Source organism: Azolla caroliniana, unplaced genomic scaffold (genome assembly GCF_043228905.1).
Source record: "Azolla caroliniana isolate FFs.n. ecotype wild unplaced genomic scaffold, voAzoCaro1.0.p SCAF_2, whole genome shotgun sequence".
In the NCBI taxonomy this organism is placed as follows: Eukaryota; Viridiplantae; Streptophyta; class Polypodiopsida; order Salviniales; family Salviniaceae; genus Azolla; species Azolla caroliniana.
In genome coordinates, this window is record NW_028230437.1 from 23146895 (window position 1) to 23172664 (window position 25770).

General features: G+C 38.9%; 2 protein-coding genes and 2 long non-coding RNA genes across 8 annotated transcripts; 3 read left to right on the forward strand and 1 right to left on the reverse strand.

Moving 5' to 3' along the window:
* Positions 1 to 111: 111 nt before the first annotated feature.
* Positions 112 to 3968, reverse strand: LOC147867669 (uncharacterized). Of its 2 annotated transcripts, none has more exons than XR_015529367.1 (2): positions 1930 to 3968; positions 112 to 1504 (listed from the first exon to the last, which is right to left on the reverse strand). It is a non-coding gene; the product is annotated as an uncharacterized LOC147867669 (long non-coding RNA). The 2 variants fall into 2 exon arrangements; XR_015529368.1 differs by having other exon boundaries at positions 112 to 1507.
* On the forward strand, positions 1694 to 2007 carry LOC147867670 (uncharacterized). Its single transcript, XR_015529369.1, has 2 exons — positions 1694 to 1820; positions 1902 to 2007. It is a non-coding gene; the product is annotated as an uncharacterized LOC147867670 (long non-coding RNA).
* A 3476-nt stretch (positions 3969 to 7444) lies between the features above and the next one.
* LOC147867671 (uncharacterized) lies at positions 7445 to 9023 on the forward strand. 3 transcript variants are annotated; one of them, XM_087339619.1, is made up of 3 exons: positions 7445 to 7955; positions 8119 to 8168; positions 8540 to 9023. In XM_087339619.1, exons 1-2 carry the CDS (start codon positions 7569 to 7571, stop codon positions 8146 to 8148), a joined length of 417 nt encoding a protein of 138 aa, XP_087195745.1. In that variant the 5' UTR covers positions 7445 to 7568; the 3' UTR covers positions 8149 to 8168; positions 8540 to 9023. The 3 variants fall into 3 exon arrangements, with proteins under 3 accessions (XP_087195745.1, XP_087195744.1, XP_087195746.1); XM_087339618.1 differs by having other exon boundaries at positions 8119 to 9023; XM_087339620.1 differs by lacking the exon at positions 8119 to 8168.
* Positions 9024 to 15792: 6769 nt separating this feature from the next.
* Positions 15793 to 18513, forward strand: LOC147867672 (putative pentatricopeptide repeat-containing protein At3g05240). Of its 2 annotated transcripts, none has more exons than XM_087315451.1 (2): positions 15793 to 17776; positions 17918 to 18513. In XM_087315451.1, exons 1-2 carry the CDS (start codon positions 15870 to 15872, stop codon positions 18477 to 18479), a joined length of 2469 nt encoding a protein of 822 aa, XP_087171577.1. In that variant the 5' UTR covers positions 15793 to 15869; the 3' UTR covers positions 18480 to 18513. The 2 variants fall into 2 exon arrangements, with proteins under 2 accessions (XP_087171577.1, XP_087171576.1); XM_087315450.1 differs by having other exon boundaries at positions 15793 to 17553; positions 17647 to 18513.
* The last annotated feature ends 7257 nt before the right edge of the window (positions 18514 to 25770 follow it).

Consider the following 25770-nt stretch of genomic DNA (forward strand, 5'->3'; position numbering starts at 1 on the left):
TATTAGTGTTAGGTTCTATCTCTAGACCATATCCATCGGGTTTCCAATTTAATTTTATCTAATTTTCATGATATTCTTGCACAGTACAGACAATGATAAAGTTCTCTAGTATCTTGCAAGAAAACCATCACTATATTGTGGTCTTTTTGTAATAGTACATATCATACTTCAGTTTCATAGTATCAATAATTTGTGTCTTATTATTGAGAGTCAAATAACTAGAAAGGTTAGAGATTCAAACAATCTAAATTAATGACAAAACATTTGTAAAATTGGTTGTGTTTACCACATTCGATTGTAGAGGATATAAGTACATGCATGAATCTAGTCCATGTTGATTGCGGATAAGAATAGCTATGAGTGATCTAGATAGTACAAATGAATGGCATAATATTTGTAGGATTGTTCATGTGTTCCACAACCTATTCCAAGACATTTAAAGCGGTTAACCAACTTGTTTCAGTTTATGGTGGAATTACCATGATACATTGAGTAGGACAAAAATTGTATCAACATGGAGCAAAAATTGTGAACTAGAAACAATATGAACAAGAAACACTACTATAAAGGCATATGTGAAAATAGAGAAAAAACATAAACAATGATAAAACCACTCATGATACTATCATTGATTTAGAAAGATAGTTTACTTGGGTAAAAAGTCTAACAAAACGACTTACATATGTGTGTTTAATCATTGCACATATTAGTACAAACAAAGAAATTAAGTTTGATGAAACTTAATTAACTTGCTAATTGAGTATGTGGAAATAAAAAAATACAAAAATCATCAAAATGATTGATGCCAATTTGTTTGAACCAAAGTATTCACTTTACCATGTCCCCCAGGCCCCCAGGCCAGTAGGCTGTAGCGCGCACATTTGAATGGTACACATGTAGCCTTTGCGGTTTTCTTGTCATTTAGGTATAGGTACTTGATAGCTCAATGCATACTGGGAATTAAGTGTACACTCTGAGTCCTTTTGAGCTATTCTTTTCCACCACTTTATGGTGACTGACCCATTGACACGAGTTACAAGACAAACCATTATTAGATGAGAGGACACATGATAAAATTGCCATGATAAATACTATAGTACAAATACATCGCAATGTTCTCGTGAAATGACAAAGTTTGAGTCAATTGCATTGGTTTAACACTCTAATGTAACAATACTATACTCCTTGTTCAACTATTTCTTCTCCTAAAGAGGGTGTTCGATTTTAGAATATGGCTCGACTCCTGCCATTTTATGTTGTTACATGTGTCATGTTCTGTGAATAGAAAACATACATTAATACCACGTGACATGTTTTCTCGTGTAGGAAACATATGTTCAAAGACAACAAACTACAACAAACTTATACCAATGTATTGATAGAAATATATGTAGAGATAATACAAAAAGAGAAGAAAAGACATGGATAAAGAGAATAATATATACCTTGTGTCGGAAGCTCATGGAGTAAGTAGTTGGTCAAGATTGTAGAATCCCTTTGGGGTCTTCTAGATCCAATTATACGCTGAGATTAAGTTAGAAAGATAATTATCTCAATAGAATATAAGGGTAGCTAAGGCACATACACAATTGATAGAAACACACACACACACACACACACACACACAATGTAAAGCGAAAAATAATATTAACATTCATGTGAGTTTGGATATACCCAGTGGGCATACAAATGCACAAAATCCACACATTCACAATTTTGTAGGGAACATCTATATGAGGTGATAGCCCATAGACCTAATTACAACAAAATGGCCACCATGTCATTGTATTTATGTCGAGATAAACAACATTCAAAGAAGAGTTGGTGATAACTATGTTCCACTACCTTATTAAAAATATCTAGAATGTGAAGTCGCCTCAATTTTTTTTTTGACAAAGAAGAGTTATTGATATATATGTTGCTCTATACCTTATTTAAAATATCTAGAATGTAAAGTTGCCATCTTGTAAACTGATTGCTTGACCATTATGCACTTAATTCATTGCCTTGCCAGACATCATATTGTCCACACAAACCTAAACTTAACAAGGGCAACGATAACAACCAACCTATGATGAAGAGCTAAGACGTATATGGCCAATCAACAAAACATAAATACATGCATGCATTGAAACAAACATACATAGATGAGTGGAAACATATATATAATATATAATTCATATACATACGTGAAGTAAGAGAGAGAGAGAGAGAGAGAGAGAGAGAGAGAGAGTATAATTGTAGCTTACTTGGTGAGGTTGTCGGGTGTAGATAAGAAAGCACATTGTTTCAATCCCTACATTCCACAACACAAGAATCTAGTAACACCTGGGCTTGCCATGATTGTACAAGCCTAATACAAAAAAGAAGGGACCTTACGGACGAAATTTGAGTAGAAAGGTCATGATCGACAAACCGTACTACATTATTTCACAAGGTAATGCAATTCAACAAACATGTTGCGGTGACATCTGGGAAAGCGAAATGAATGACGTTTCGCACCCACATTACATCCGACAACATTTTGCAGTAACATCTAGTAAAGTTAGCAAGAGGTTTGGAACCAGTTGGTGCATGGGGTACCAAAAAGAAATGAAAAGAAAGGAACTTTGGGTTATTACTAGTTACCTTCAAAAAAGAAAAGAGATCCGAAGATAATTTGAATTGATCACAAGCAATAACTTAAGACTTTGATGAGTTATATACATTATACATGTATGTGTGTGGTGTATGGTTTCTAATAGAATTGAGGATTTGATGGATTATGTGTATATATATATATGTATTTGTGATTATGTATGTAATATGTATATTAATATAAGGAAGTCCTTCCCTTGCAGCATCATCAAGATTCTCATCCCAAAGCTCTCACAATAGATGTTACAAGATTCTTACATGAATGATTCAATATTCCATCCTCATCCATCATGCACCATCATCCATCATCTCATCTATCATTCATCATGCACCATCATCCATCATCTCATCTATCATTCATCATCCATCATCCATCATCCATCATCCATCATCCATCATCCATCATCCATCATCCATCATCCATCATCTCATCCATTCATCCATCATCCATCATCTCATCCAATCATCATAATCCATAATCTTGATTCTTATTTATGATTGTGAATGAATCCAATCAAAAGCTTTGAAGCTTAAGGAGAAAATAGAAATGGAGAGCTTTAAGCTGAGAGACTTGATGATGTTGCAAATAAAAAAAAACTCATCCATATTTATTTATTATATTGCTAATGATATAGATAATCAGTAGCCATATCAGAAGTTATGTGCAAAAAGAAGAAAACACACAGAAATCCTTAAAGAGTCAAAAACACTTAGAATAATATTGCTCTGTTTCTCTAATCTTTACTCTGTTTTGGTAGTGCAACATACGTAATAATATACACATGAACATAGAGAAGGTTAATAATGTTGGTAACAACATGATATACACATGAACATAGTGAAGGTTAATAATGTTGAAATCACACACTATTATATGAAAGTGTATGTGTGACACACCTTTCATTCCTAGACCACAAGAAGGGAACCCCACAATTATCATTTTCTACGCCGACGTTTACACACCTACCTTTGTTACTTCGTATATATGACGAGAAGACACCACTCTTCTTTTGATCCTTGCCAGGCCCTCTTATAAGAACTTGCGGAACTCGATCCCCCATCTGGTCGTACTCCACCTTTTGTGTATGTCAAATCTTTGGTTGATTTGTGTCACTCGTAGACCACACAGTCTCATGCCCCTCAAGGACCAGACACTCTGTTTGCATTATCGAGCTTGTGCCAAACTTGTGCCATGCGAATCCTCACACATATGATATTCCACCATGCACACCTAGTCATCACTCAAAAAACATTTTGCACAAAATCCTAGTGCACCATCTCAGTTATCGTGCACATATTATATTAATCTTTAGACGTAGACATTGGCCTTTTTTCTTTATACATAGTGTTGTTCCTTACAACACCACCTAAATTTATTCTTCTCTCTTCTCTCTTTTTTCTCTTGATCTCACATTCACACGAGTGGACCTCCATTTGTAGCTATCATAGTGGACCACAAATTCATATCTAGACAAAAGACGCACACAAGCACACATTGAAATTTTACTCTTAAAAAGTAGTTTTCTTCTATGATGTGCACATGCATCCCAATAACTCTTCGACATTGTAGACTCCATCCCATATACGACAAAAACATCTCACATGTCGATGCACATGACAGGTGATACAAATTTGAATGAATCATACCTAAAACAAGTAAATCTTAGATTTGTTAATATCAGAACTTATTGTTCGTTGATTTTTTGTGCCTAAATCCAATCATTATTCTAACAACTTTGAATGCCAAACCTTGCATGTGATGATAACTACGAATAAATTAATTAGAGTGTTTGCAAGATAACGACCTCTTACCAAGCGCAAAGCTACTATTATGCTACCATTTGAAACTTAAATAATGATAGTATAATGACAACTCATGTTGGATATCAATCACATACCCAAACTTACCAATTTCATATTAGCATTACTCTTCATGTTGCAAAACTCAAACCATCCCCAAGTGAGGATAAGGTATACTAGTTCTCACGTACAATGATATAGATGTCGAGAGAGACAAATGGGGGTGGGGTTGGTTCATATTTTCCATCGTCAATTGTAAAAATCGATACTCTTGATAAAAAGGTATTGTGATCATTTTTTTGTACATAACCATACCAAGTTGTTTGGATCTATAATATATGTTAAAATTTTTACATTTCAATTCTTTGGCTTTGATATGATTTGGTTTTCCTCATTTAACATTGAATGTCATGTTTGTATTCTTTCCATGTAAGATCTGCATCTTTCTTTTACAACTCATGGTCTCGTGCTTGGAGCCGATTGTCCCTTGTGATTAAAAAGTGTTAAGTTTGTACATAAATACCACTTATTACATTTCCTCGTAGTCCATTGAACACACAATGAATAATATGATAAAATATTATGCATTCCAATTCACAATGCCACTATTCCTTTTATACACTAAAATCAACGCAAGCATCAACACTTTTACTTTTCCATCATACTTTTCCGAAAGAAATTATGGCTGTGATTATCACTCCCATGAAATGACTATGTCCATAACCCTTAGGTCATTCAATTGTCAAATGTTTTGATTGTGTGGAAGTCTTTTTTCCATATAGTAAGGCATACTAAATCCTATAACAACATATCCTTTTAGACGGGCTTTCCATTATGCTCATTAACATAGTCACGGGGGAAGCAGAAGGAAAATGTTCCCAAGGATGTAAGGATATGCATGATTCTATAAGATCTAGTGATCAAGGGCTAATAAATGAGGATATCGACATGGTCTAGTTGTTGATCTATATCGATGCAACGTGAGACGTAAGGACAAGATCCATATGAAACATGTAGGTTAGCTTGAAAATGATAGGGATAACAATGGTTATAAATTTCATGTTTTAGACTATATCTTAGATGGTAATGGAAAATTGAAATCACATTTCCTTCTTGTCAAGCTACACAATAGGGCTCTATGTCGGTATCCTTATATTTGCAAGTTCTATTAGGGGAGTGCTATACTTATGAGCATTTAAGACACCATATTGAAAATGGATCCATGTCAGCATCCTTATTAGAATGCTTCCACCACACTATTCCAAGAGCACTTCATTTGTATATGTGTTGATTTGGTCGTTTTGTTGTACCAAACTTATAATAGTAGGGAATTTGCATTGCAAGTTGGTTTTGGTCCCATGAGTCTTGTTCTTGGCCCTCCTAATATCATCATCTATACACAGATATTCACACATAAAAAGTTTGCGCGCGCGCACACACACACACACACACACACACACACACTTGTGTATTTATTAGAAAGCAACTCATAGTATAAAAAAGTAAAAACACTAGAATCCATGTGAATACGATGGTAAAGGGGGAACTTCATCAATGGATGATTGAGAGTGAGCAACTGAAAACAATCCTACACATATGTCCAATAGGAAGAGGTGCATTGGTGAGGTAACCATTTAGGCTCACTACTATTGTATAAGCAAGAACCTTAGAAGGCACTCTAAGGTTAAGCCATTAACCACATCCTTTGAGTTTTATTTGTATTTGCTCACTTAGGAGCACATAAGACACAACATTGTTGTATTAAACCTTTTTTGTAGTTACGCTTAAGCATTTTACATCATATATCTTTGTTTTGCTCTTTACTTCATTGTGTTATTCTCAAACATCTACTTGTGTAATACTCTCGCATTTCCGTAGAATATTATAAAATAGTGTTAGAGCTTTGAGATTCTATACATGGTTTTTTACAAAGCTTTGGGGAAGAATATAACTTAAGAACAATAAAGTTTATACAAGTTTGTGGGTAAAGCGCACAATATCAACAACTAGAAACACATTGGGGATTCTGATTGTGTGAGGTGTATTGACTAGCTACCAACAATCTTTGATGAACAACTAGATGGTTTGAACTATGCATGGTGGAATTTGATAATAATCACCATGTTGGATTTTTATGTATTGTTGAACATCTTGTGAAGGCCACACAAAGAACCATAGACAACCATAAATCCAAAGCACTTCACTAATGAAACCATATCCACTATGCGTTTGCAAATCATGGACAAGGCACAATGTTATAATGGTTGTAGGAGAAATCAATTCATACATTTGTTCAACATACTATGAAGGAGAGGAATCCGTAGAAAATTCATCAAGATCAATATGAAACTAAGAATGAAATCATAATCCAAATGCTCTAGCATTGGCTATCTTCTAAAAGAATGGAAGATGATGAGAATGTTGAAGACTTCATCACAAGGAGAAAACTTCTTTGAGATTAGCTAAAAAACAATCGGTTGTATGCATTGGGTTATCAAGTAATTATAATTACCCAGTCTATTACATCTTACGACATAGATTACAACTTGCATGTTGAAACGCACTTTTCTAGATGCTAGAATCCTTAAAGTATCAAGGAGATGCTGCAACATAAGAATGCTTGGAATGAATCCTTAACTTCCAATATTATGACAATCCATTAAACAAAATGCCTAATCCAAATCTATCAAAGGCTTGTCCGCAATTTCTTATGTGGTGCATCTGATGCAAATACACGATCTAAAGTTGCATGGAAGGTAATAATATCTTCTCCTCATGAGGGAGGATTAGGGTTGATAGACCCAATGTTTCAATGTAGAGCATTACTTGGGAAATTTGTTGTGAGAAGTATGATGCCAAGGAATGAACCATGGAAATTGTTACTTCATGAACGTATGAAGGCATTGGTTCCATGTAGAGGTGGACATTGGAAGCGAAATGTGAGGTGGTGGTTTGTGCACAAGGATATGCCTTTGACTTCTATTTTTGCATTAGATAAAATTTTTAAGTCTTTATTAAGAGCTTGGAAATGTTTGTTGCCTAATATTGTGCATAAACATCCTATATGGGAGGACGAGTGGAAAAGGCAACCAATTTGTTGGAACCCCTTGATTAAGGATGATTATGGTAACATGTTAGGAAGAAGGACAAGATTAAATTGGGCAGCAGTTGATGAGGCATTTGCGCCTAATGTTGGTACTTGGTTAAACTTTAACCAATCCTCTAGGGATGTTAAGGAACATGTTTTGAAATCAATAAGAGGTGGTACTTTAATGTTCCAAGAGATAAGTTATGTTTGTAATAGGATTTTACCCTCTTCTTTTAATTCAAACCATGTGTGGTACGTGGCATTCTCTTCTTTTAATGTCTTGATTGGAGTAAGAGCTTATACATCTAATGAATCCTTCCGGGCATTTATAATAGTTTCATATGGAAAATTGCAATGGGTCTCTATGGAAGATGACCTTCTCAATTTAGTGGAGTGGAAACCTATTAGGGTGGTTGCAAAACTAGGGAAGGTATGTATTATTGATCCCCATCCTAAAAAAGTAAACCCATTATGGGATATTTGGGTTTGTGATAATAAACCCTTATTGTAGTTAGAGTGGGATCCAACGGAATAGTGGTGGAGAGATGCTAATGGTAAGATGGTTTCTTTCTTTCACTACTCGGTAAAATTAGGTAGGGAATTCCAACGAAGGAGGACTCTAGTTATGCCGGTTGCAGCTAAGGTATGGTTAAATAATAGTTTGCCTATGCATTCTGTATTGGCATTTTGGAAATGGTTGTGGGCTTTATAGATTCCTCGCAAAATCATTACATTTAGATGGTTGTGTGTACACTATGCACTTCCAGTCTTGGAATGGATGCATAGGGAAGAGGAAACCAAAACTTGCTCTTTTTGTGGGCTTCACTTGGAATCAATGCAACATGCCTTATGGAACTGTATGGCTACATGCTCTGTTTGGAAACATATGTTGCGTCTCATTGATGTTGCATATGGACGTAATGTGATTACATGGGGAAATGTCTTTTGGATGGACGTAAATGTGGATAAACATAATTATGAAAGGGAAAAGATATTGTTTACCCTTCAAACTAGGGGAAGGCAAGTTAAGGACATACCATATTCAAGCCCAAATCGGTTGAATGTGGATGCCACAATATGGGCTACGATATCATCAGTGGTTCTATGGAATATTTGGATAGGTCGATGCCAAAATGTGTTTCAGCAAATAAAGCAAAATCCTGTTCATTGTGTGAAGGAAATTTGGTTGATGCTTATCTCAACTCTAAAAGGTCAATATGACTCCTTCACGGGTAATGAAGATATGATTTTTCTGAAACAACAATCCTTTAAAGGCAAATGGAAGGATTTGCTAGTTTTTGTGGAGAGAAATGACAAAATGGAATGGCAATATGTACCCCCGCGATGGTTGTTCCCTCCATAGGTAGAGGTTTGTTTCAATTTTGACATAAGGGGGGATATCTTACCCGCCACTAAAATGTACCATTATAGGTTTGTATTTGCTTATTGCATTGGTAATGGAAACTATGGTGTAGTTTATGTTGAAAAAATAAAAAAAGAAAAAAAAGAATGCCTAATCCAAATCTATTTAGATTCACACTAATGTACTAAGAAGGGTAACATCAAGGTCACATCATCGTCAAGTTCTACACAATATCATCCTTTTTATTTGTATGTGTGTGTGCGCATATACATAGATTGTATTTTACTATATATTTTTTCTCTACCACAGTGGCTCACCACGTTAGGAACAAATGAGTTCCTAGCACAATGGGAGTAGTGTAGTGCTCATTTAATATCTTTATAAGATAACTCCACATGATGGGAACGATTTGCTTCTCACCACTATGAGAGGGGTCTCCATGACAAAAGCAATAGACTTCTCACCGTGGTGGGAGTAGTTTAGCATTTACAAGAATGGGAAACTTCACATGGAGTCACCATGATGGGATTAGTTTAAATTTGCTCACCATGATGGGAATAATTCACTTTTATACACAATGGGAGTGTTTAGGGGGTGACTATGGTGGTTTTTCCCAACCTTAAAAGAGCTTCTATGAAAAAGTATAGTTGATGCTCTTTAATGACACACATTTTGATAATGATTATAAAGCAAAAAAGCTTATATTGAGCAATCAAGGAGACGAAAAAATAGAAAACACTACCAAGCAAAAATGAAATAGCTAACAAGGGATTATGCTAATTAAACTAAGTAAAACAAGAGAAAGAAAAATAACCAAAAGAATAGAAAAGATTGCTTGAGTGGGTAAGTGGTTCTTCCTCTTCTCCTTAGCTTATACATGGACGTGGAAGCTTATGAAAAGCTCATAGAGAGTTTTGAGTAGTGCTTCTATTCCCTTAGAACAATGATGCCAAAGATGTAACATATTTCAATGTCATTACTGGAACTATTTCTTACTTGGGTGTTCTTCTTCGGAACCATCTCAATGTCAATGCACACGAACATATCATCATCTACCATTTTGTTCATCAACTATCATACGACTAATGACTTATCATAAAACTAACTACTAGACAAACTCTTGAGTTGCTATATCACACAATTAATGATAATACTAAACACAAGAGAGACTTTACCACATTTGATAAGGTTTCTTATGGAATGAATTAGCTTCCTTTTGTTTGCACAAGTAACTTCGTTAGATACAATGATTAGGATTAGGCTTGAAATTAGGAAAGTGATTAGAGAGAGATAGGGAGAGGCTCAGGCTTGAGCTTTGGGATCAAAAAGTTCTTTGAATCAATACAATGATGTTCTTTTCAAACATGAGAGGGTATAAAGGTTTATATATTTTTATACCTTGTTACAATGTTTAACTTGAGCACCCTCTTTATTGTCTTACGTATCCAAGGGGTTCCGTCATTTTCATAGCACAGGAGGTGAAATGTATGGTGGATATTTAACACAAGGCAAGGTGGTATGAGACTCTCCAAAATAAGTAGCAATTGTGTCATACATGATAATATATAAGAAGTGAATGTAAGTCCAAACTTGGATCACAATACTTGACGATAAGGGTACAAGAGATATTGTTTTCCACCACAGACAATATCCACTCAACTCCCATCAATGCCAAATCTCAAGTCGAGTTGGAATTGGTCAACCCAATAACACTTTGGATTATTTGGAAACAATGTTGTAGGCAGGTCTTCTCTAATCAAACCATGCGTTAGGCGTTAAATAGATATGGAGTGAAGTTGTAGCCATGCTAAAGAGCCAATATTATGGCATCACGGGCGGAATCAATGGAGCTGAAAGACAACGATTAGCCCTTATCCAACAATGGTCGTCCTCTACCTTTCTTGAGCTAGTGGGCCTCCACATAAGATGAAACTATTGCGTTCGTACTTGGATTTGTATATAACATTCTCAGTTGTAAAACTTTGTAACTAATGGAAGGAGTTTTATTTTTGGAAAAAAAGTACAATACTTGAAGAAACAAAACCTATTTGAAGTGTCGACCTCGGGACTAAATTGTGACAACCAATCGTGTATAAATCTTGCATGTAATCCAAATATGAACTACAACATCAAACATATTTCTTTCAAGCATCATTTCCTTGTAGACCTAATTGATGAAAAGAAAATAAGATTGAAACTCACCCCATCAATCACGATATGCATGGGCTTCCTCACAAAGCTAGTTCCAAGCCACAAACATATTCTTTGTTGCAAGAAAAGACAATTACTCAACGTTACAAATGTTGAAGAAAAGGATATGGAGATTTCATGATTCCCTTAGAGAGAGTATTGAAATAAACTATTTCATAACTAAGGAAATAAAATATTGCAAAGGCATTGTGTTCCTTAGATGAGACTCGATATGGAAACTAATTCATAACTAAGGAAATAAACAAGTCAAATAAAATATTGAAAAGGCATCACATCCCTTAAATGAGGTTGGATGTGGAAACTATTTAGTTTGTGCAAGTGTGACTTCCCAAACATTTCAAGCTACAAAAAACAAAGGGCTTATGATAATCTTTTGTTTACCGAAGTAAATCAAGGTCATCAAATGAAGCTCTCCCTATGCTTTCTTGGTCCAACAAACAACATTAAGAAAAACAAGCACTCGCATGAATATGTGCACAACCCAATCCGATAATATCAAATCCTACAACTTACCTTTAATATTTTTGAGTACCCAAGAATGCCTCCCTTTCCACACAATGGGATATTCAAGATGTTGACAAATTCTATTAGCTCATATTAAAGTAAAAAGTTTGAGGGCCACCTCACAATTTGAAATTCATGAATAATATTTGTTGGGTGTGAAAAAAGAGCCATCACTCTATTCATGACCAAAGAAGGTCTTCCTCGATGGCAACTTTACACTTCGGAAGAGGCAATGCTTCGTTAATTCTTCCATGTAAAGCACTAAAGGCTGATAAGTGATTGTGTGCATGTCGGCACCTAAGGAGGGAACTGTAGCTAACAAATTTCCCAGGATAAGATTTTTTGTATCCAAAACGTGGGAAGTTTTGTTGTCTTTACAGAGAAGACATATCAAGTTTTGTAAACTTATGTTCAAGTCTAATATGCAAACAATTGTTGCAATTAATATCATTGGGCAACATCAAAGGCCTTTTGATTAATGATTTACATAATAAGGACATCCTAACTTGTATGCTATGCAATTTAAGGTAAATATCTTCAAGGCTAACAAACATTGTTGATAATAAGTAACATTAGGACATTTAATTAGTTTTAGAATTGCCTCAAGCATTCAATAATTAGACCATCTGATCTTGATTATTTGTAGCATGGGGGTATATTCAATTGGTGAGAAAGTGAAATCCAAACTTCGTAATTTGTGATAATGAGATTTTTTCCATGAAGACAACCTTCTAACATTGGTTCGTCAAACATTTTGATGGATACAAAAATAGATGGCATTTTCGCGAAAAGGGAGTAGTGTCACTTTGATCAATTACCATTTGCTTTGAGCGAAGTTTCCTTGTTTTCTTGAATCCATTGAACAATTATCGCCATTATGTAGGTTCTTGATGTGTACAAAGTATTCTTATGGCACTTGAGAATATTAAAGGGAGAGTTCATGGAAGCATCATTTAGTGAGAGGATGCTCCCCAAGTTAATAATAGCTAGGTGTGAAAGTATCTCTTTGTAGGCCACGTTTTTTGGCTCTCAAGCATGCTGGATAATAATAATTAGTTTAAGTCGTGGGGTTCCAATAAAGTGTTCACATGTTTGAGGACCAGTCTCTTTCATAGGTCATTCATATGAATTTGCTAAAATCAAGCATGAGAAACTATAAATATAATGTGCTGTTGTAAATATAGCTAGACAAGTATCAATTGATTGTCACTCAACTTTATCAAAACTCAAAACCTAGGACATATATTTGGCAATAATGATATAGTTAAATTTGCACATTATGACATTGCGGAATGTTATGTCTGGGGTTTATTTGAGCTAAATCTACAAAAAAACTTGAAGTACTCTTATAACGCAATCACAAAGTTCTCAATCCTAAGGGGTACTACGCCAATTACGATATAATTAATTGGTATTTTTATCACTAAACCTAAAAAAGTCAAGAACAATACTTATGAAGTCATTATGTACTTCTCAAAGTTGAGAAGGCATGTGACAATTACAAAATAATTAAGTAGTATGATTTGCCCTTTGTTTAAACCCACATGCCCAACCAAGTTCAATTATCGAATTGACTCCAATCTCTCTAATGATACTATTTTACTGGATGGCGCCGCCAAATGCTATTATTGTCATGAAGTTATCTGCGTACATGTGAAATTTGAGAGATACCATTGTTGACTTGAACACGAGAGGATGGGTTGATTCAAGTCTTTTTAAGTTCACTGTTTAAGGATGCCGATTATCTACATTGGCTTTCTCTTTTAGAAGTTCAATTTTACTTTCTTAAATTTTTTGTGAGATCGTACAAGGTCCCTGTATGTGAATATGCATGTGTGTGTATTTATATGTATGTCTAATTTAGTGTACATAGGTGCACCATGGGATATATGCATTTGTCAATGGGAGAGAGAGGGGTATTATTGTTATTATTTTATTTTAATAAAATAATAATCTCATTATTTTGTTTAGTTTTAATTTATTTATTATTTTAATTTTTATGAATATTATAATTAACAATATTGTTATTATATATATATATATTTAATGTTATTTGTTTTTTAAAAGAAAGTTGCACCTTAGTATTTCTTGAGAATTGTACATAGAGAAAACAAAAGGAGACATATAATCTAATCTCCCTTCTATTGTGATACAAAGGCTAGTATAAGCATCTGACCAAACAAATGATGCCATATGTGAAACAATAACTACGAGCTATGCAATAGAAAAGAAGGTATTGTATAATTCCACCTCAGACTAGAAGTTGTATCCAAAAATAAGTGAAGCCCTTGCCGTCGTTTCTTAAAGGCCACTTGACGTTGCCATAGACCATCAGTTGAACCCTGCAGATCATCATATTGACCACGTATTGTGTGAACAAATAACATCCAGAATTCAATAAGCATGGTGCGGAGATGTATGTGAGCATTGTTATAAACAACATCACATCTCGCTTTCCATATTATCCAAAGAGTCAACGACGTAATAGTATGCCAAATAACTAGATTTTCAATTCTGAACCGTCCATGGGAAAAGTGAAAGACATGAGAAACATGCGTACTTTCATACCTCATCACATCTCCATAAAGGACACCCCATAATACTGCATCCAAGAGAAAATAGATCGAGAATAATGTTGTCTTAGCAATAAAAACAACTTACTCCAAAATTGCTTGATCCGGGGACATAACCAAAACACATGTAAAATAGATTCCATAGGTGCACCACAATGCATTCCACAAGCATATTGCTGATTTTGCCTCAACCAATCACCAATAGGAAGAGCATAATGCATTAGAAGGCAACGAAAACAAAGAACTTTTTTCGGCAACTTGCACGGTTATTGTTGTTGGGCGACATCAACCAATGTCACTTGCACGATTAGCGGTGGCCGATGGCAACAAATGACCACGTTGATTAACGATGCATAATTGTAGTCAATGGTGGTGACTTGGCGGTAACGCAACCATTGTGGGTGATGAGACAAACATTCGTTAACTAATACAATTATTAATATTTAAACTTACTATTTTTATTTATTTATTTCTTATTATTAATTTTATTTTGATAAGTTATTATTATTATCCTCGTGGGGGGAGGGGAAATATTCGTAATTTATGATTTTAATTTTCCTTTCAAGCGCAATTTGACATACGACAAGATGGCAGCCTCGGTCAGCTTCTATAGTTGGAAAAGTTACGCACAACTTTTCGTTCAGAGGCTGGAATCGAGATTTGAAAAATCCGTTGTGAGATGAAATGAGTATTTGGGTGAGATGGTTAGGTGATTCGTTATACGTCGATTTTGATGGATTTGGAATTTGGGGCCGTAAAATTTGATGCATTCCTCGTTAAATGATTAGGAAAATCTTAAATAGGGATTTGCAAGAGATATTTGAATATAAATTTAGAAGATGATAAGAAACAATAAATTTATGAGGATGAGCACATATAACGAGTACTAAACTCTTGGCTCCGTTACATGGAGTGGTATAGTAGGAAAAGAAAGAAGAAAGGTAAATAGATAGAAATAAATGAGGTAAATGATCGCGAGTAGAGCTTCGGGGGAGATCCTCAACTTTCAGTGCGACGTCCCAACAAATGACCACGTTGCCTTTGTCATTGTTGGCCTCTGCATGCCCTCTTGATCCGCAACTCCAAGCTCGCTACAAATTCTAGCAACACTTCAGCCTCGTTATCAAATCCTCCCCCCCCCCAACAAACAAAAGCTCGCCTCACCATTTTATAGGGTTTGAGAGGGCTCTCTCGCAAATAAAAATAATGGGTGCTTTTTACTATTATTTACCATGCACCTCCCGTTTTCCCCACTTGGATGCACTACTTTTTCTCCAGTGCATGATGCTAGTGAACAACTGATCATAATGTCCATCATTCCATTCTTTCGTCTAGTCCGACTCATAGCATGAGCTCTTACCAATTGAGCTAAGCCTTTTTGTTGTATTTAAATACAACTCATTCTAAGTCCTTCTTACGATACCCATGCCCAATCCTTCAACCTTCTATAATATTTCAAGTTGAACACATCATGACAAATGTCGCCTCTCAAGTCTATTAAACTAGACTTACAAGAATAACTTGATTGAAACTTAACATTATCTCGTTAAAACAAAGTCATGAAGCCATGGGGTGGAGACCTTTAATTAAGTTTTATTAGATAACTTAGAGGGGTATTCTTGAAAATATCCAAATCCCTAGGGGTATTCCTGTAAATATCCAAGCTTCATGAACCTGAGTATGGAATCTTGAGATGCTTGGGATTCCTTCCCAAAGAAAACCCATCAAGGAAATCCTCTGTTTTCACCATGGATTTGTTGTACTCAATATTCAGTCTTTCACGTCAAGGTATTCTACTTTGCTCCCTATACCTGTATGCGCTTCTTCTATTTCAAAATATTCTTTATACTCAGATCTGTTGAAGAGATTTGCATCATCAAGAGATCTTTCCAATGGCCTCCTCATACATCATCACATCATGGTATGTGATTATAATATTGAACAAAATGAGATTCTTAAAAATAACCTTCTTCATATGTACCTTGAATGTGGTGCTCTTATGGAAGCTCGAAAGCTCTTTGATTCGATGCATATTTTCAATAAATTCGCACGAAATGTTATTATCCGATCATATATACAAAATGGGCAGGTTCAGTTTGCTCTTGATTTGTTTTATCAAATGCATAAAGAAGGTATGGTCCCAGATACATACATATTTGTTAGTATACTGTCGGCATGTCCTGACCATATAGACATAAAAGATGCAATGCATATACATGCTAACATTGTTAGAATTGGTGTTGAATCTCATGTTATTGTTGCAACTACGCTTATTAATATTTATGGTAAATGTGGTATGGTTAATGATGCCTTGATGGTATTTGAGATGATATCAGAACGAAATGTGATATGTTGGAATGCTATTATTGCTTCATATGCAAATGCCAGTGGGAAAGATGTAGATATGTTAATGAAGTTGTATGTAAAAATGCAAGAAGAATGTTTCCTTCCTGATAAAGTCACTTTTATTAGTGTTCTTCATGGATGTGCAAAACCCTCATTCTTATATGAAGGTCGAAAACTACATGCTAGGTTTATATCGTGTAAAGAAATAAAGAAAGATATCATTTTCTACACAGCCCTAGTTGACATGTATGGTAAATGTGGTAGCCTTGAGGAGGCTCAGGATATATTCAATCAAATAGAAGAGCAGAATATTGTGTCATGGACAGCTTTAATATCAGCATGTGCTCACCATGGAGACGAGAGAAAATCTCATCATTTATACAAGCAAATGCATCAAGAAGGAGTATTGGGAGATAATGTGACTTATGTGAGTATACTCAATGCATTTTCTTGTGGTGGGAACCTTTTAGAAGGCAAGCTTATACATGCTTCTATCGCTGGAACGTCACTTGAATCAGATGTTATTGTGGCAACTTGTCTTCTTAACATGTACAGTAATTGCGGAAACCTAGAGTGCTCAAGAAGCATATTCAATATGATACGAGAACCCAATGGATATTCATGGAATTCTATGATTGCCGCATATGCACGGCATGGGCATATTCATGAAGCTTTACATCTTTTTCTGCAAATGCATGAAAGAGGAAAGACTCCACATGAACTTGCTATTATAAATGTCTTGTATGTATGTGGAAATCAAGGAGCCGAAGAATTGGGAAAACAAATCCACTCCTATATTGTAATGAACATTATAGAATCTGACATAGTCCATACAGCTCTAATTATTGTGTACAGCAAGTTTGGGTTACTTTATGATGCATATTATATCTTTGATTTATTTCATGAGAAAACAATGGTGATTTGGAATGCAATCTTTTCTGTTCAAGTGTCCAATGGACAATGGAAACATGCATTTCAGTCCTTCGAGCAAATTCAGCAAGAAGGGTTAATTCCAGATAAAGAAACATTCAGTAGCATCCTTTCTGAGCTTCCTAAATCAACAGCTTCCTCATTTGAAAAAATAATACTTGCTCGTATTTCCTTTAGTGGCGTTATGAGACCAGGTTTGATTAATCTATATGGGAAGTGCTACAACTTGAGAGATGCCAATAACTTGTTTGATGTAATACCTTGTCAGGACTTGGTAGCTTGGAATGCAATCATTATAGCTACTGTCGAGAATGGGCAGATAATGTATGCATTTCAGCTTTTTCTTCAAATGCACTTAGAAGGAGTGATAGCTGATAAGATTGTCTTTCTCATATTTCTTGACCTTTGTGCTAGCCATACCTTATTAACAAAAGGAAAATTGTTGCATGTTCATGCAATTGTAAGTGCTGTACAATGTGATGTTGCTGTTGGTACTGCCTTGATCAACATGTATGGGAGATGTGGCAGTATAGAAAATGCAAAGAAGGTTTTCGATGACCTATATGACCGAAATTTGCTCACATTTACTTGCATGATTACTATATTTGCACAACATGGGCATGGTAGTGATGCCATTCTTCTCTTTCATAGGATGCACGATGAGGGCTTAATACCAGATAAGGTTACATATACAAGCATCCTGTGTGCATGTGGTCATAGTGGTATAATTGAAGATGGTATAGCTCACTTTCTTAACATGGAGATTCTTCATGGCATAATTCCTGTTCCAGATCATTTCAACTGCATTATTGAACTACTTGGGAAGGCTAGCCAGCTTGAAAGAGCAAAAAATCTGATTGCAAATATACCATTTCAACCGACAGCAATTTCGTGGACTATATTGTTAGATGGTTATAAGAGGTTACCTGGTGTGGGTTGTGGAAATCATCTGGCAAATCATTTGTTTGAAGTGGACATGCATGATGCTGCATCTTATGTTATCTTCTCAAATATGTGTGTAATATGATGATTGATCTTCCATTTGCAACTTTTTCCATTTTTTGCATGTCTATTGCATTCATATCGTCCCTCTTGTATATGGTATAGGTTAATCATGACAAAATTTAATTCAATCTCATCAATGAGATCATGATCAAGGCAAGTTGGTCATACCTATTTTCTATGTCATCAACGTCTTTCCAATTTTTGTACATAGAAATGTTAATTAGGTATATGGGTTCTAACTGGTAATTGTGGTGCTGGGATCGCAAGTGAAGAGTTTCTTTGAAGTATTTATACATCAGTTGGTGCTATGGCACTTCCATGCTTGAAGAAAAATCTTGTAGCCTTTTTGTCGGAAACTAGAGCATTTGAGTATGTGATTGATTGTCATTCCTTTGCAAAGATGATGGTGAATATCATTGTTTGCAAATATTCTACTTCTGGCACTTATGCTTGTTGGCATTTTTTCCTTTGATCTCCCATATTGTTATTTGTATATTCATCATGAATTAAAAACCCTAATGCTTGCTATTCAAGGGTTTTCAAGGACTAAAGATGAGAAGGTCAAGAAGTTCAACAATGATAAGCTACTTAGCCAATGACAGTCAAGGCATCCAAAAATCTCGAAACACTTCATGCCAAAGTGGAAGGTGGACGTGTACACTATTCTTTCACGTATTCAAAATGAGGGTCAAAATCTTTTGAATAGATAGTGAAGGGTGAAATCAACAATATTTTTGGCCCTATACAATTTAGCTCTAATCAAGGACTGTAAAAACCTAGATAATTTCTTTAAATTGGTGTTTTGTTCTTGTTTTATTTTCACTTTATCTCATTATTTGTAAATAATGTACATATCGTATACAAGCTAATGAGAGTATCAACAAAGTGTGTCAATGCTAATCTAAATCCACATTTTCATCTATAATATGGAGGCATTTGGATTAAAGTCACAACTAATATAAATGAAATGAAAAATCAAGAAAGGGTTGAAGATGCACCATGTCATGGTGACATTTACAATGGAATTGTAGTTGATTAGCAAGTTGTGAAATTAAAATATGTTTATAATAAACATGGTGATCACAAAGTGAAAATAGGATTTTCTTTTAGATAAACGCAACATTGCATTATGCCTAAGAATTCATCGAGCTATCTTGATGTTGTAAGATTGCTGCCAATGCTCCATTTTATTTATATTTATTTATTTAAGAGATTCAAGTAAGGTAACTCAAGCACTAAATTTAATATATCAAATTACGGAGGATGTCTAATGTGACTAATCAATTTTATACCATGGACAGTTTATATGGTGTTGTGAAAATACATGTGTGCGTGTGAAATGCGATGGGGATCCTCGGGGACTTGAACCAGAGAGGATGGGAATTCAAAGTTGTCAAGGATAGAGTGCTCATGGATGTCAATTTCCTCTCTTGCGAAAGAGACCTTTGAAGATTGTATATGCTCATATATTCTTTATAAATATGAACAATTTGTATATACATATTTGATTATGTACGCGCGCGTGTGTTTGTGTTTGTGTGTGTGTGAGAGAGAGAGAGAGAGAGAGAGAGAGAGAGAGAGAGAGTATGGGTGCATATGAATTTACACATGTGCATATGCATGAAAGTAGGTATATTCCTATGCACGTGAGTAAAAGTTAAATGTTAGTATGTGTATGTGTTTGTTTACGTGTATGTGCGGACACGATAGGTTGAGATGTGTATAATTTGATTTGCCAAATTTCGTGCTTTGTACTACCCTTGAACCTTAGCATTAGATATGATATGTTTGAAAGTACTTACACTTTTGTAATTCTCATGTATTACTCAAGCTTTCACTTAGGTGTGCCACATCCTCTAACTCATCCAACATTTTGCCCTTGATGTACCTAAGTGATCATTGGGCTATTGCAAGGCCCTAATTGGGTGGATAGATTTACTTTGGTTTTGCCTCACCAAAAGGATACAAGTAGGTGTTACCACATGTGCTTGATCTTTAATGTAAGTACCAAGATCAGTAAGTCAAGCAACTACCGACTGCCAAAATGTTGAAGGACTATTTGTCACATTCACCAAGAAGCAAGGAATTTTGCATATATGTGGATGAAAGTTTTCTCGCAAGGATCAACATGACTCATACCTTGGAGTATTGCACTTCCAACATTATCGAGTCTTGAGGGGTCACCTTCCTCTTGATGGGCTAACTGAGGGGTTGGGAGACTTCACTCCCCAATAGCAAAGACCATGTCATGCATCAACGTATAAAAGCACTTACCATGGAACCACGGAAAGCCTCAAAGGCTTCTTAAGTTAATATAAATTAAGACAGAATTAATCATTGTACAGTAATTAAGAAATTTGTTAGTCTCATTTAAATAGATAACCACTATATTAAACATACAAGATGTCACAATTAAATAAATAACTAAATAAGAAAGGTGCATATCTTGATTAATTAGGTGGAAAAGCTATACGATGTAAAGTGGCCCTTGGTGGCTGTAATGGTGAGAGAGTGAGGACAAAAAGGTAGCCCCAAAGTTACGACGCCCAAAGGCCCATTTCACATTAGACCTATTGCCCTTTTATACAAGTTGAAAAACTTGAAGGGAACCTTTTACATTACAATCCCATTACCCATTGATTGTTCTTACATAATAAAGGGTAGTTCTCGACAAATTACAATATAACTATGTTTCTTATATACACTTGGCCTATGATAAATACTTGAGATTGAAAATACCTTAGCCTCAGGGGTTGTTGCAACTAAAGAATATGATATTATTCCATTAATAGTGGAAAATATAGATATTGAAAGGGTTAATTTAAGGGCTAGAAAGGGATAATAAGAGTTTGTAGAATCTTGACAAGTGTGCGCTTGTTAGGAAGCATGCATAGACATCTTGTGCTTGTCTAATTGTATAAAAAGGGCTCTTTCCCCTAGTTGACATAAATGAGATCAATAATAGCATTGGATGTGATCAAACCCTTTATCCTGAACCTTGTTTCCCGCTCTCTTGTTCTCTTATTGATTCTCTCTCTTGAATATCACGTTGTCGTGGAGAAAACCGTCCCTAGGAGGAATCGGTGGATAGTGTGCGTAAACCGGCCCTTACACACGGGCACATGTTTTGATGTATTCACATAGTTAAGTATAGGTCGGCGATGTAATTATCCTAGGTAGCACGAATTCATTAGGTAGGGAATCGAAGAGGATCTCTGTCCGCTAGGACAAAGAATACAAGTGATGTAATAGTCTGTAACAACTCTCTCTCCTTGTGCTATAAAAGGAGAGGAAAAGGGCTGAGGGGGGGGGATGGCGAACATTTTTGAGAGGACAAAGTGCTGTCGGACTGGGAACCGAGCTCTCTCCTCCACCATCGTTGTTGCTTCTGTAGGGATTTGGGTTAAGTTGGTTGCCTCTGCTGCGTGAAAGCCCGTGTGCTTCCGGTAGAGGCCCCACTGCAAATTTTAGTGTGTGTGTTCGTTTGTGTTGAGTTTGTCATCGGCTTCCCGATTGTAACATTGCAAGCTCTGTAATCTATACTGTTATTGGAATTGATTCTTTCGTTTCTGTCTCTTTGTGTTTCTGCGAATCTCTCTCCCTCTTATCTCTCATGCTTCTCGCTTCAGGGCCCCCGCAGTCCTGCCTTATTTCATACGCGAGAGCGTTGTCGTGAAGAAAACCGTCCCCAAGCGGAATCGGTGCACCGGAGCGTAGGAACCGGCTCTTCATGCACGTGCGCCTTACGTTGTACATAGGAGATCCTAGGCAGGTAGATTCGGTAGGTAAGAAGTAAAGGGGGAAACGGCTCCTTCCTGGCCTATAAAAGGAGGGAGAAGAGGAGGAGGAAGGGATCGCGGAGAGACGAGGACAAAGTGCTGTCGGTTTGTGGGCGAAGGCTTCTCTCTCTCTCTGGCTCGCAAACTCCGTGGCTGCTTTCTGTGCAGGTTTTCGGGAGGCTCGCGCTGCTCTAAGGAATGCCCGAGTGCTTCCGGCAACACCTCCAACCTACTCTTCTCCTTCTGTGCGTTTACGAACAGGCATCGGCATATGTTCGCCGGCCTGTTCGGTTGTAACCGACTTCGTGTTTTTGTTGTTTGTCTTTGTTAATACATACATACATTCGTGTCTTTCTGTGTCGCTGTCCCACTTGCGTCTTTGCGTCGAAGGGCCGTGTCCCTGTGGATCTACGCTCGCAAGTAGAGGGTCTCTTCTCCTTCCTCTCTAGCTCTTCGGTACAGGACCCCCGAGGTCCCGCCTCATTCCACGCATCCGCGAGGAATACCTCGACATCTTGGTGAACCCGACGTGAAGGAGGCGGCAGAAGAGCAGAAGATGAAAGGGTCGGATCTTGCAGAGCCATGGCTTCGGCCGTGGATCGGATATTGAGTGCACGCGAGGGCGCCGGCGCCCTCGACAGAGCCATTGAGGCGGTCGTCGGTACGATCGGCCGGTTCAGCGGAAAGGATGCCACAAAGTATTTGGCGTCCTACGGGGCAGAAATGCTGATGCGGGACACTCCGGAAGAGAGGCGTCTTGCCGGGTTTCCTCGAGTGGCGATGCCGAGCATCCATGCGGAGGTGCTCGAGGTGCGGGCGGAGAGCCGTACCTGGGAGGAGTTCGGAGGCCGACTCCTAGAAAAATACGGGCTGGACGACGCGCTCCGGCTTTCGAAGCGGAACTTCATGGAATGGGTGGAGTCCCCTGCCAAGGGAAGAAACGCGTTGGCACTCCTCCGGGAGTTCGAAGAACGCTTTGCGCGCCTTTCGGCGCTTGACCGAACCGTTCTGGATACGAGCCGGGTCCTACTGTTCGTCAAGTCGGTGGACGAGCGGGACAGGGATCAAGTCGGCTCCTTGCTGGAAACCGAAGACGGGCTGACAACCGACTGGGCTGCGGTTAAGAGAGTCTGTGGCCGTTTCGACAAACGGCGAGAATGGGCTAACAACGGGGCGGCCGGTGCGGGCTCTGTCACAGCAAGGAGGCTTGAACCGGCACCGCAAGTGCGAAGGGAAGAAACCCGGGAATGGCTCGAAACCGGTCCGGCTTCGACCGGCATGGTCAGTGGCTCGTTCGGAGGGGCAGCACTGGAGGAGTTGACGCGGGCAATAAAGGATCTCCAGATCGCCCAGACTCGAAGGGAAGGCGACGAACCTGCTTGTGACCGACGACCGGCAGCGGGGAACAAGTGCATGTGGTGCGACGAGGTCGGCCACATTCGGAAGGACTGCGGCGATTTCGCAGAGGCGTTGAGGAACCGGGTGGTGTACCTGTGGGAAGGCCGGGTGCACGCCGGCGACACCAGGAGGGCCCTGAACCGAAACGACGGGCGAGGAGGAATGAAGAGACTGATGGAAGAGGCAGCGGCCCGACACGTGGAGGTCATCCACTACTCGGTGTCGGCCGGCATTCGGGTCGGGGGCAGCGAGGCCCGAAAGGAGGGCAAAGACGGATTCTGGTCGGCAATGTTGGAAGGTCTTGCCGGCGCACGGCTAAGGAAAGATGAAACGGACCGCGCTGAGAGACGGGTCCGGGAAATAACCGGGTGGAGCGATCCGGTCGAGGAGAAGAAGGGCTTTGTAGAAGCCGCCTGCCGGAACTACGAGGCTCTGGTTGAAGACAAACGGGTGGGGAAAGCCGGAGCGGCCGGGCCCTAACAACGGTACGAGACCCGATTCGGGCAACGACGGAACGATGCCGGTGGGTCCAGCCCGCAAGATAACCCAAGAAGGGCGGATACCGACTGGGGACGGAAATAGAAAGGACTACGGACCTACGAAAGGTCCTAGAAGAACGGATCCTCGACAGCAAAGTGGAGCTGTCATTGCGAGAGGTGCTAGGGATCGCCAAGAAGGAGTTCCACGACGCCATTGTGGACCTGGTGAAACGGAAGAGGCTGTCGACGGAGACGGAACCGGAAAGACCGGTGGAAGTGCGGACGACGCACATCGACGACATGGTGCTGGAAGATGAGTGGGCGGAGAGCCACTATTCAAAGCCGCATTGGGCCCGAGCGACCACGGAGACCCCGGTGAAGATCGGGGATGTCCAGGAACCGGTGGTGGCATTGGTGGACCACGGTTCGGAAATAAACCTGATGTCCATGGACTTCTATAAGAAGGGAAAGTGGCCGATCAACACCAAGCATGGGTGGAAGATACGGGTGGCGACGCGCGCCACTGAGGAACTGCATGGGGCCTGCCCGAACGTGCGAGTCAAGATTGGCGACGTCGAGATTGACCAGCACTTCTTCGTACAGGAGACGTCCTCGCACCCGGTCATATTAGGCGGCGCGAATGGAGACCAAGGTGCTGGACAACGGTTCAGCCTACGCAAGGGTCAAAAGCTAGGACGGGCGCCATTCGGTCCAATTTCTGACGGTGCGGCCGAACCACGAGTGAAACCGCGAATCCCTCGGTGGCGAGAACCGGGAGGATATTTAGAGAGGGCTGCCAAGGCGTGGGGCCGAGACAGCCCGGACACGCGAGAAAGACCCCACAACTGTACGATAGAACCGAAACTGAAGAAACCTTGTGCGATAGGTAGAAAATTCTGCTTCTCCAACAACAGAGGGTGTATGATAGCCGGCATCGCTGGCCGAGAAAGGGCAAGGGCGGAGGAGCGACTTCGAGCGTGCGGAGTTCTCGGCCCGGACGAGGAAATCAGCGGGGCCGTGGAGGCGGTCTCCTTCGACGACACCTTGGGGATGCTGAGGAAGGTAGCCGGAGAAGACCTTAACGAAGACCGGACGATACCGGTATGTTCCGAAGAGATGTACGGAGTCATCGCGGACTTCAGTCAGGGGCTCGGGTCGGATCGGACAGTCCGGGTTAGCACGAAGTACAAGACTGTGGACCGGAAGGTAAGGCCAGTCGCGGCACCCTTACTGGAGGGCAGCGAGTCCTGAATCAGAGGGGTTGCGTCGGACCCCAGTTTACGAGATCCGGCCTGCATAGGACACACCTTCACCGACGGGACGCTCCGGGAGCTCAAGATCGGTGGGGGCGGGTTCCTACTACTGGCGGAGGAAGACCGGTTTCGGAGAATGCTCGGAAGGCACGGGAAAGCCTTGGTGTTCTCGCCGGAAGAGATTGGGTGCGTAGACCCGACGATCGTGGAGCCGATGGTGATATTCACGGTACCGCATGTGCCGTGGAATCTCAAGCCGATTCCGGTTACAAGAGCTCACATCCCGGAGTTGATGGAGCTACTGAGGCAGAAAGTCGATATGGGTATTCTCGAACCGTCGAGCGCGCCATACTCGAACCGATGGTTTACCGTACCAAAGAAAAACGAAACATTGCGCTTCATTC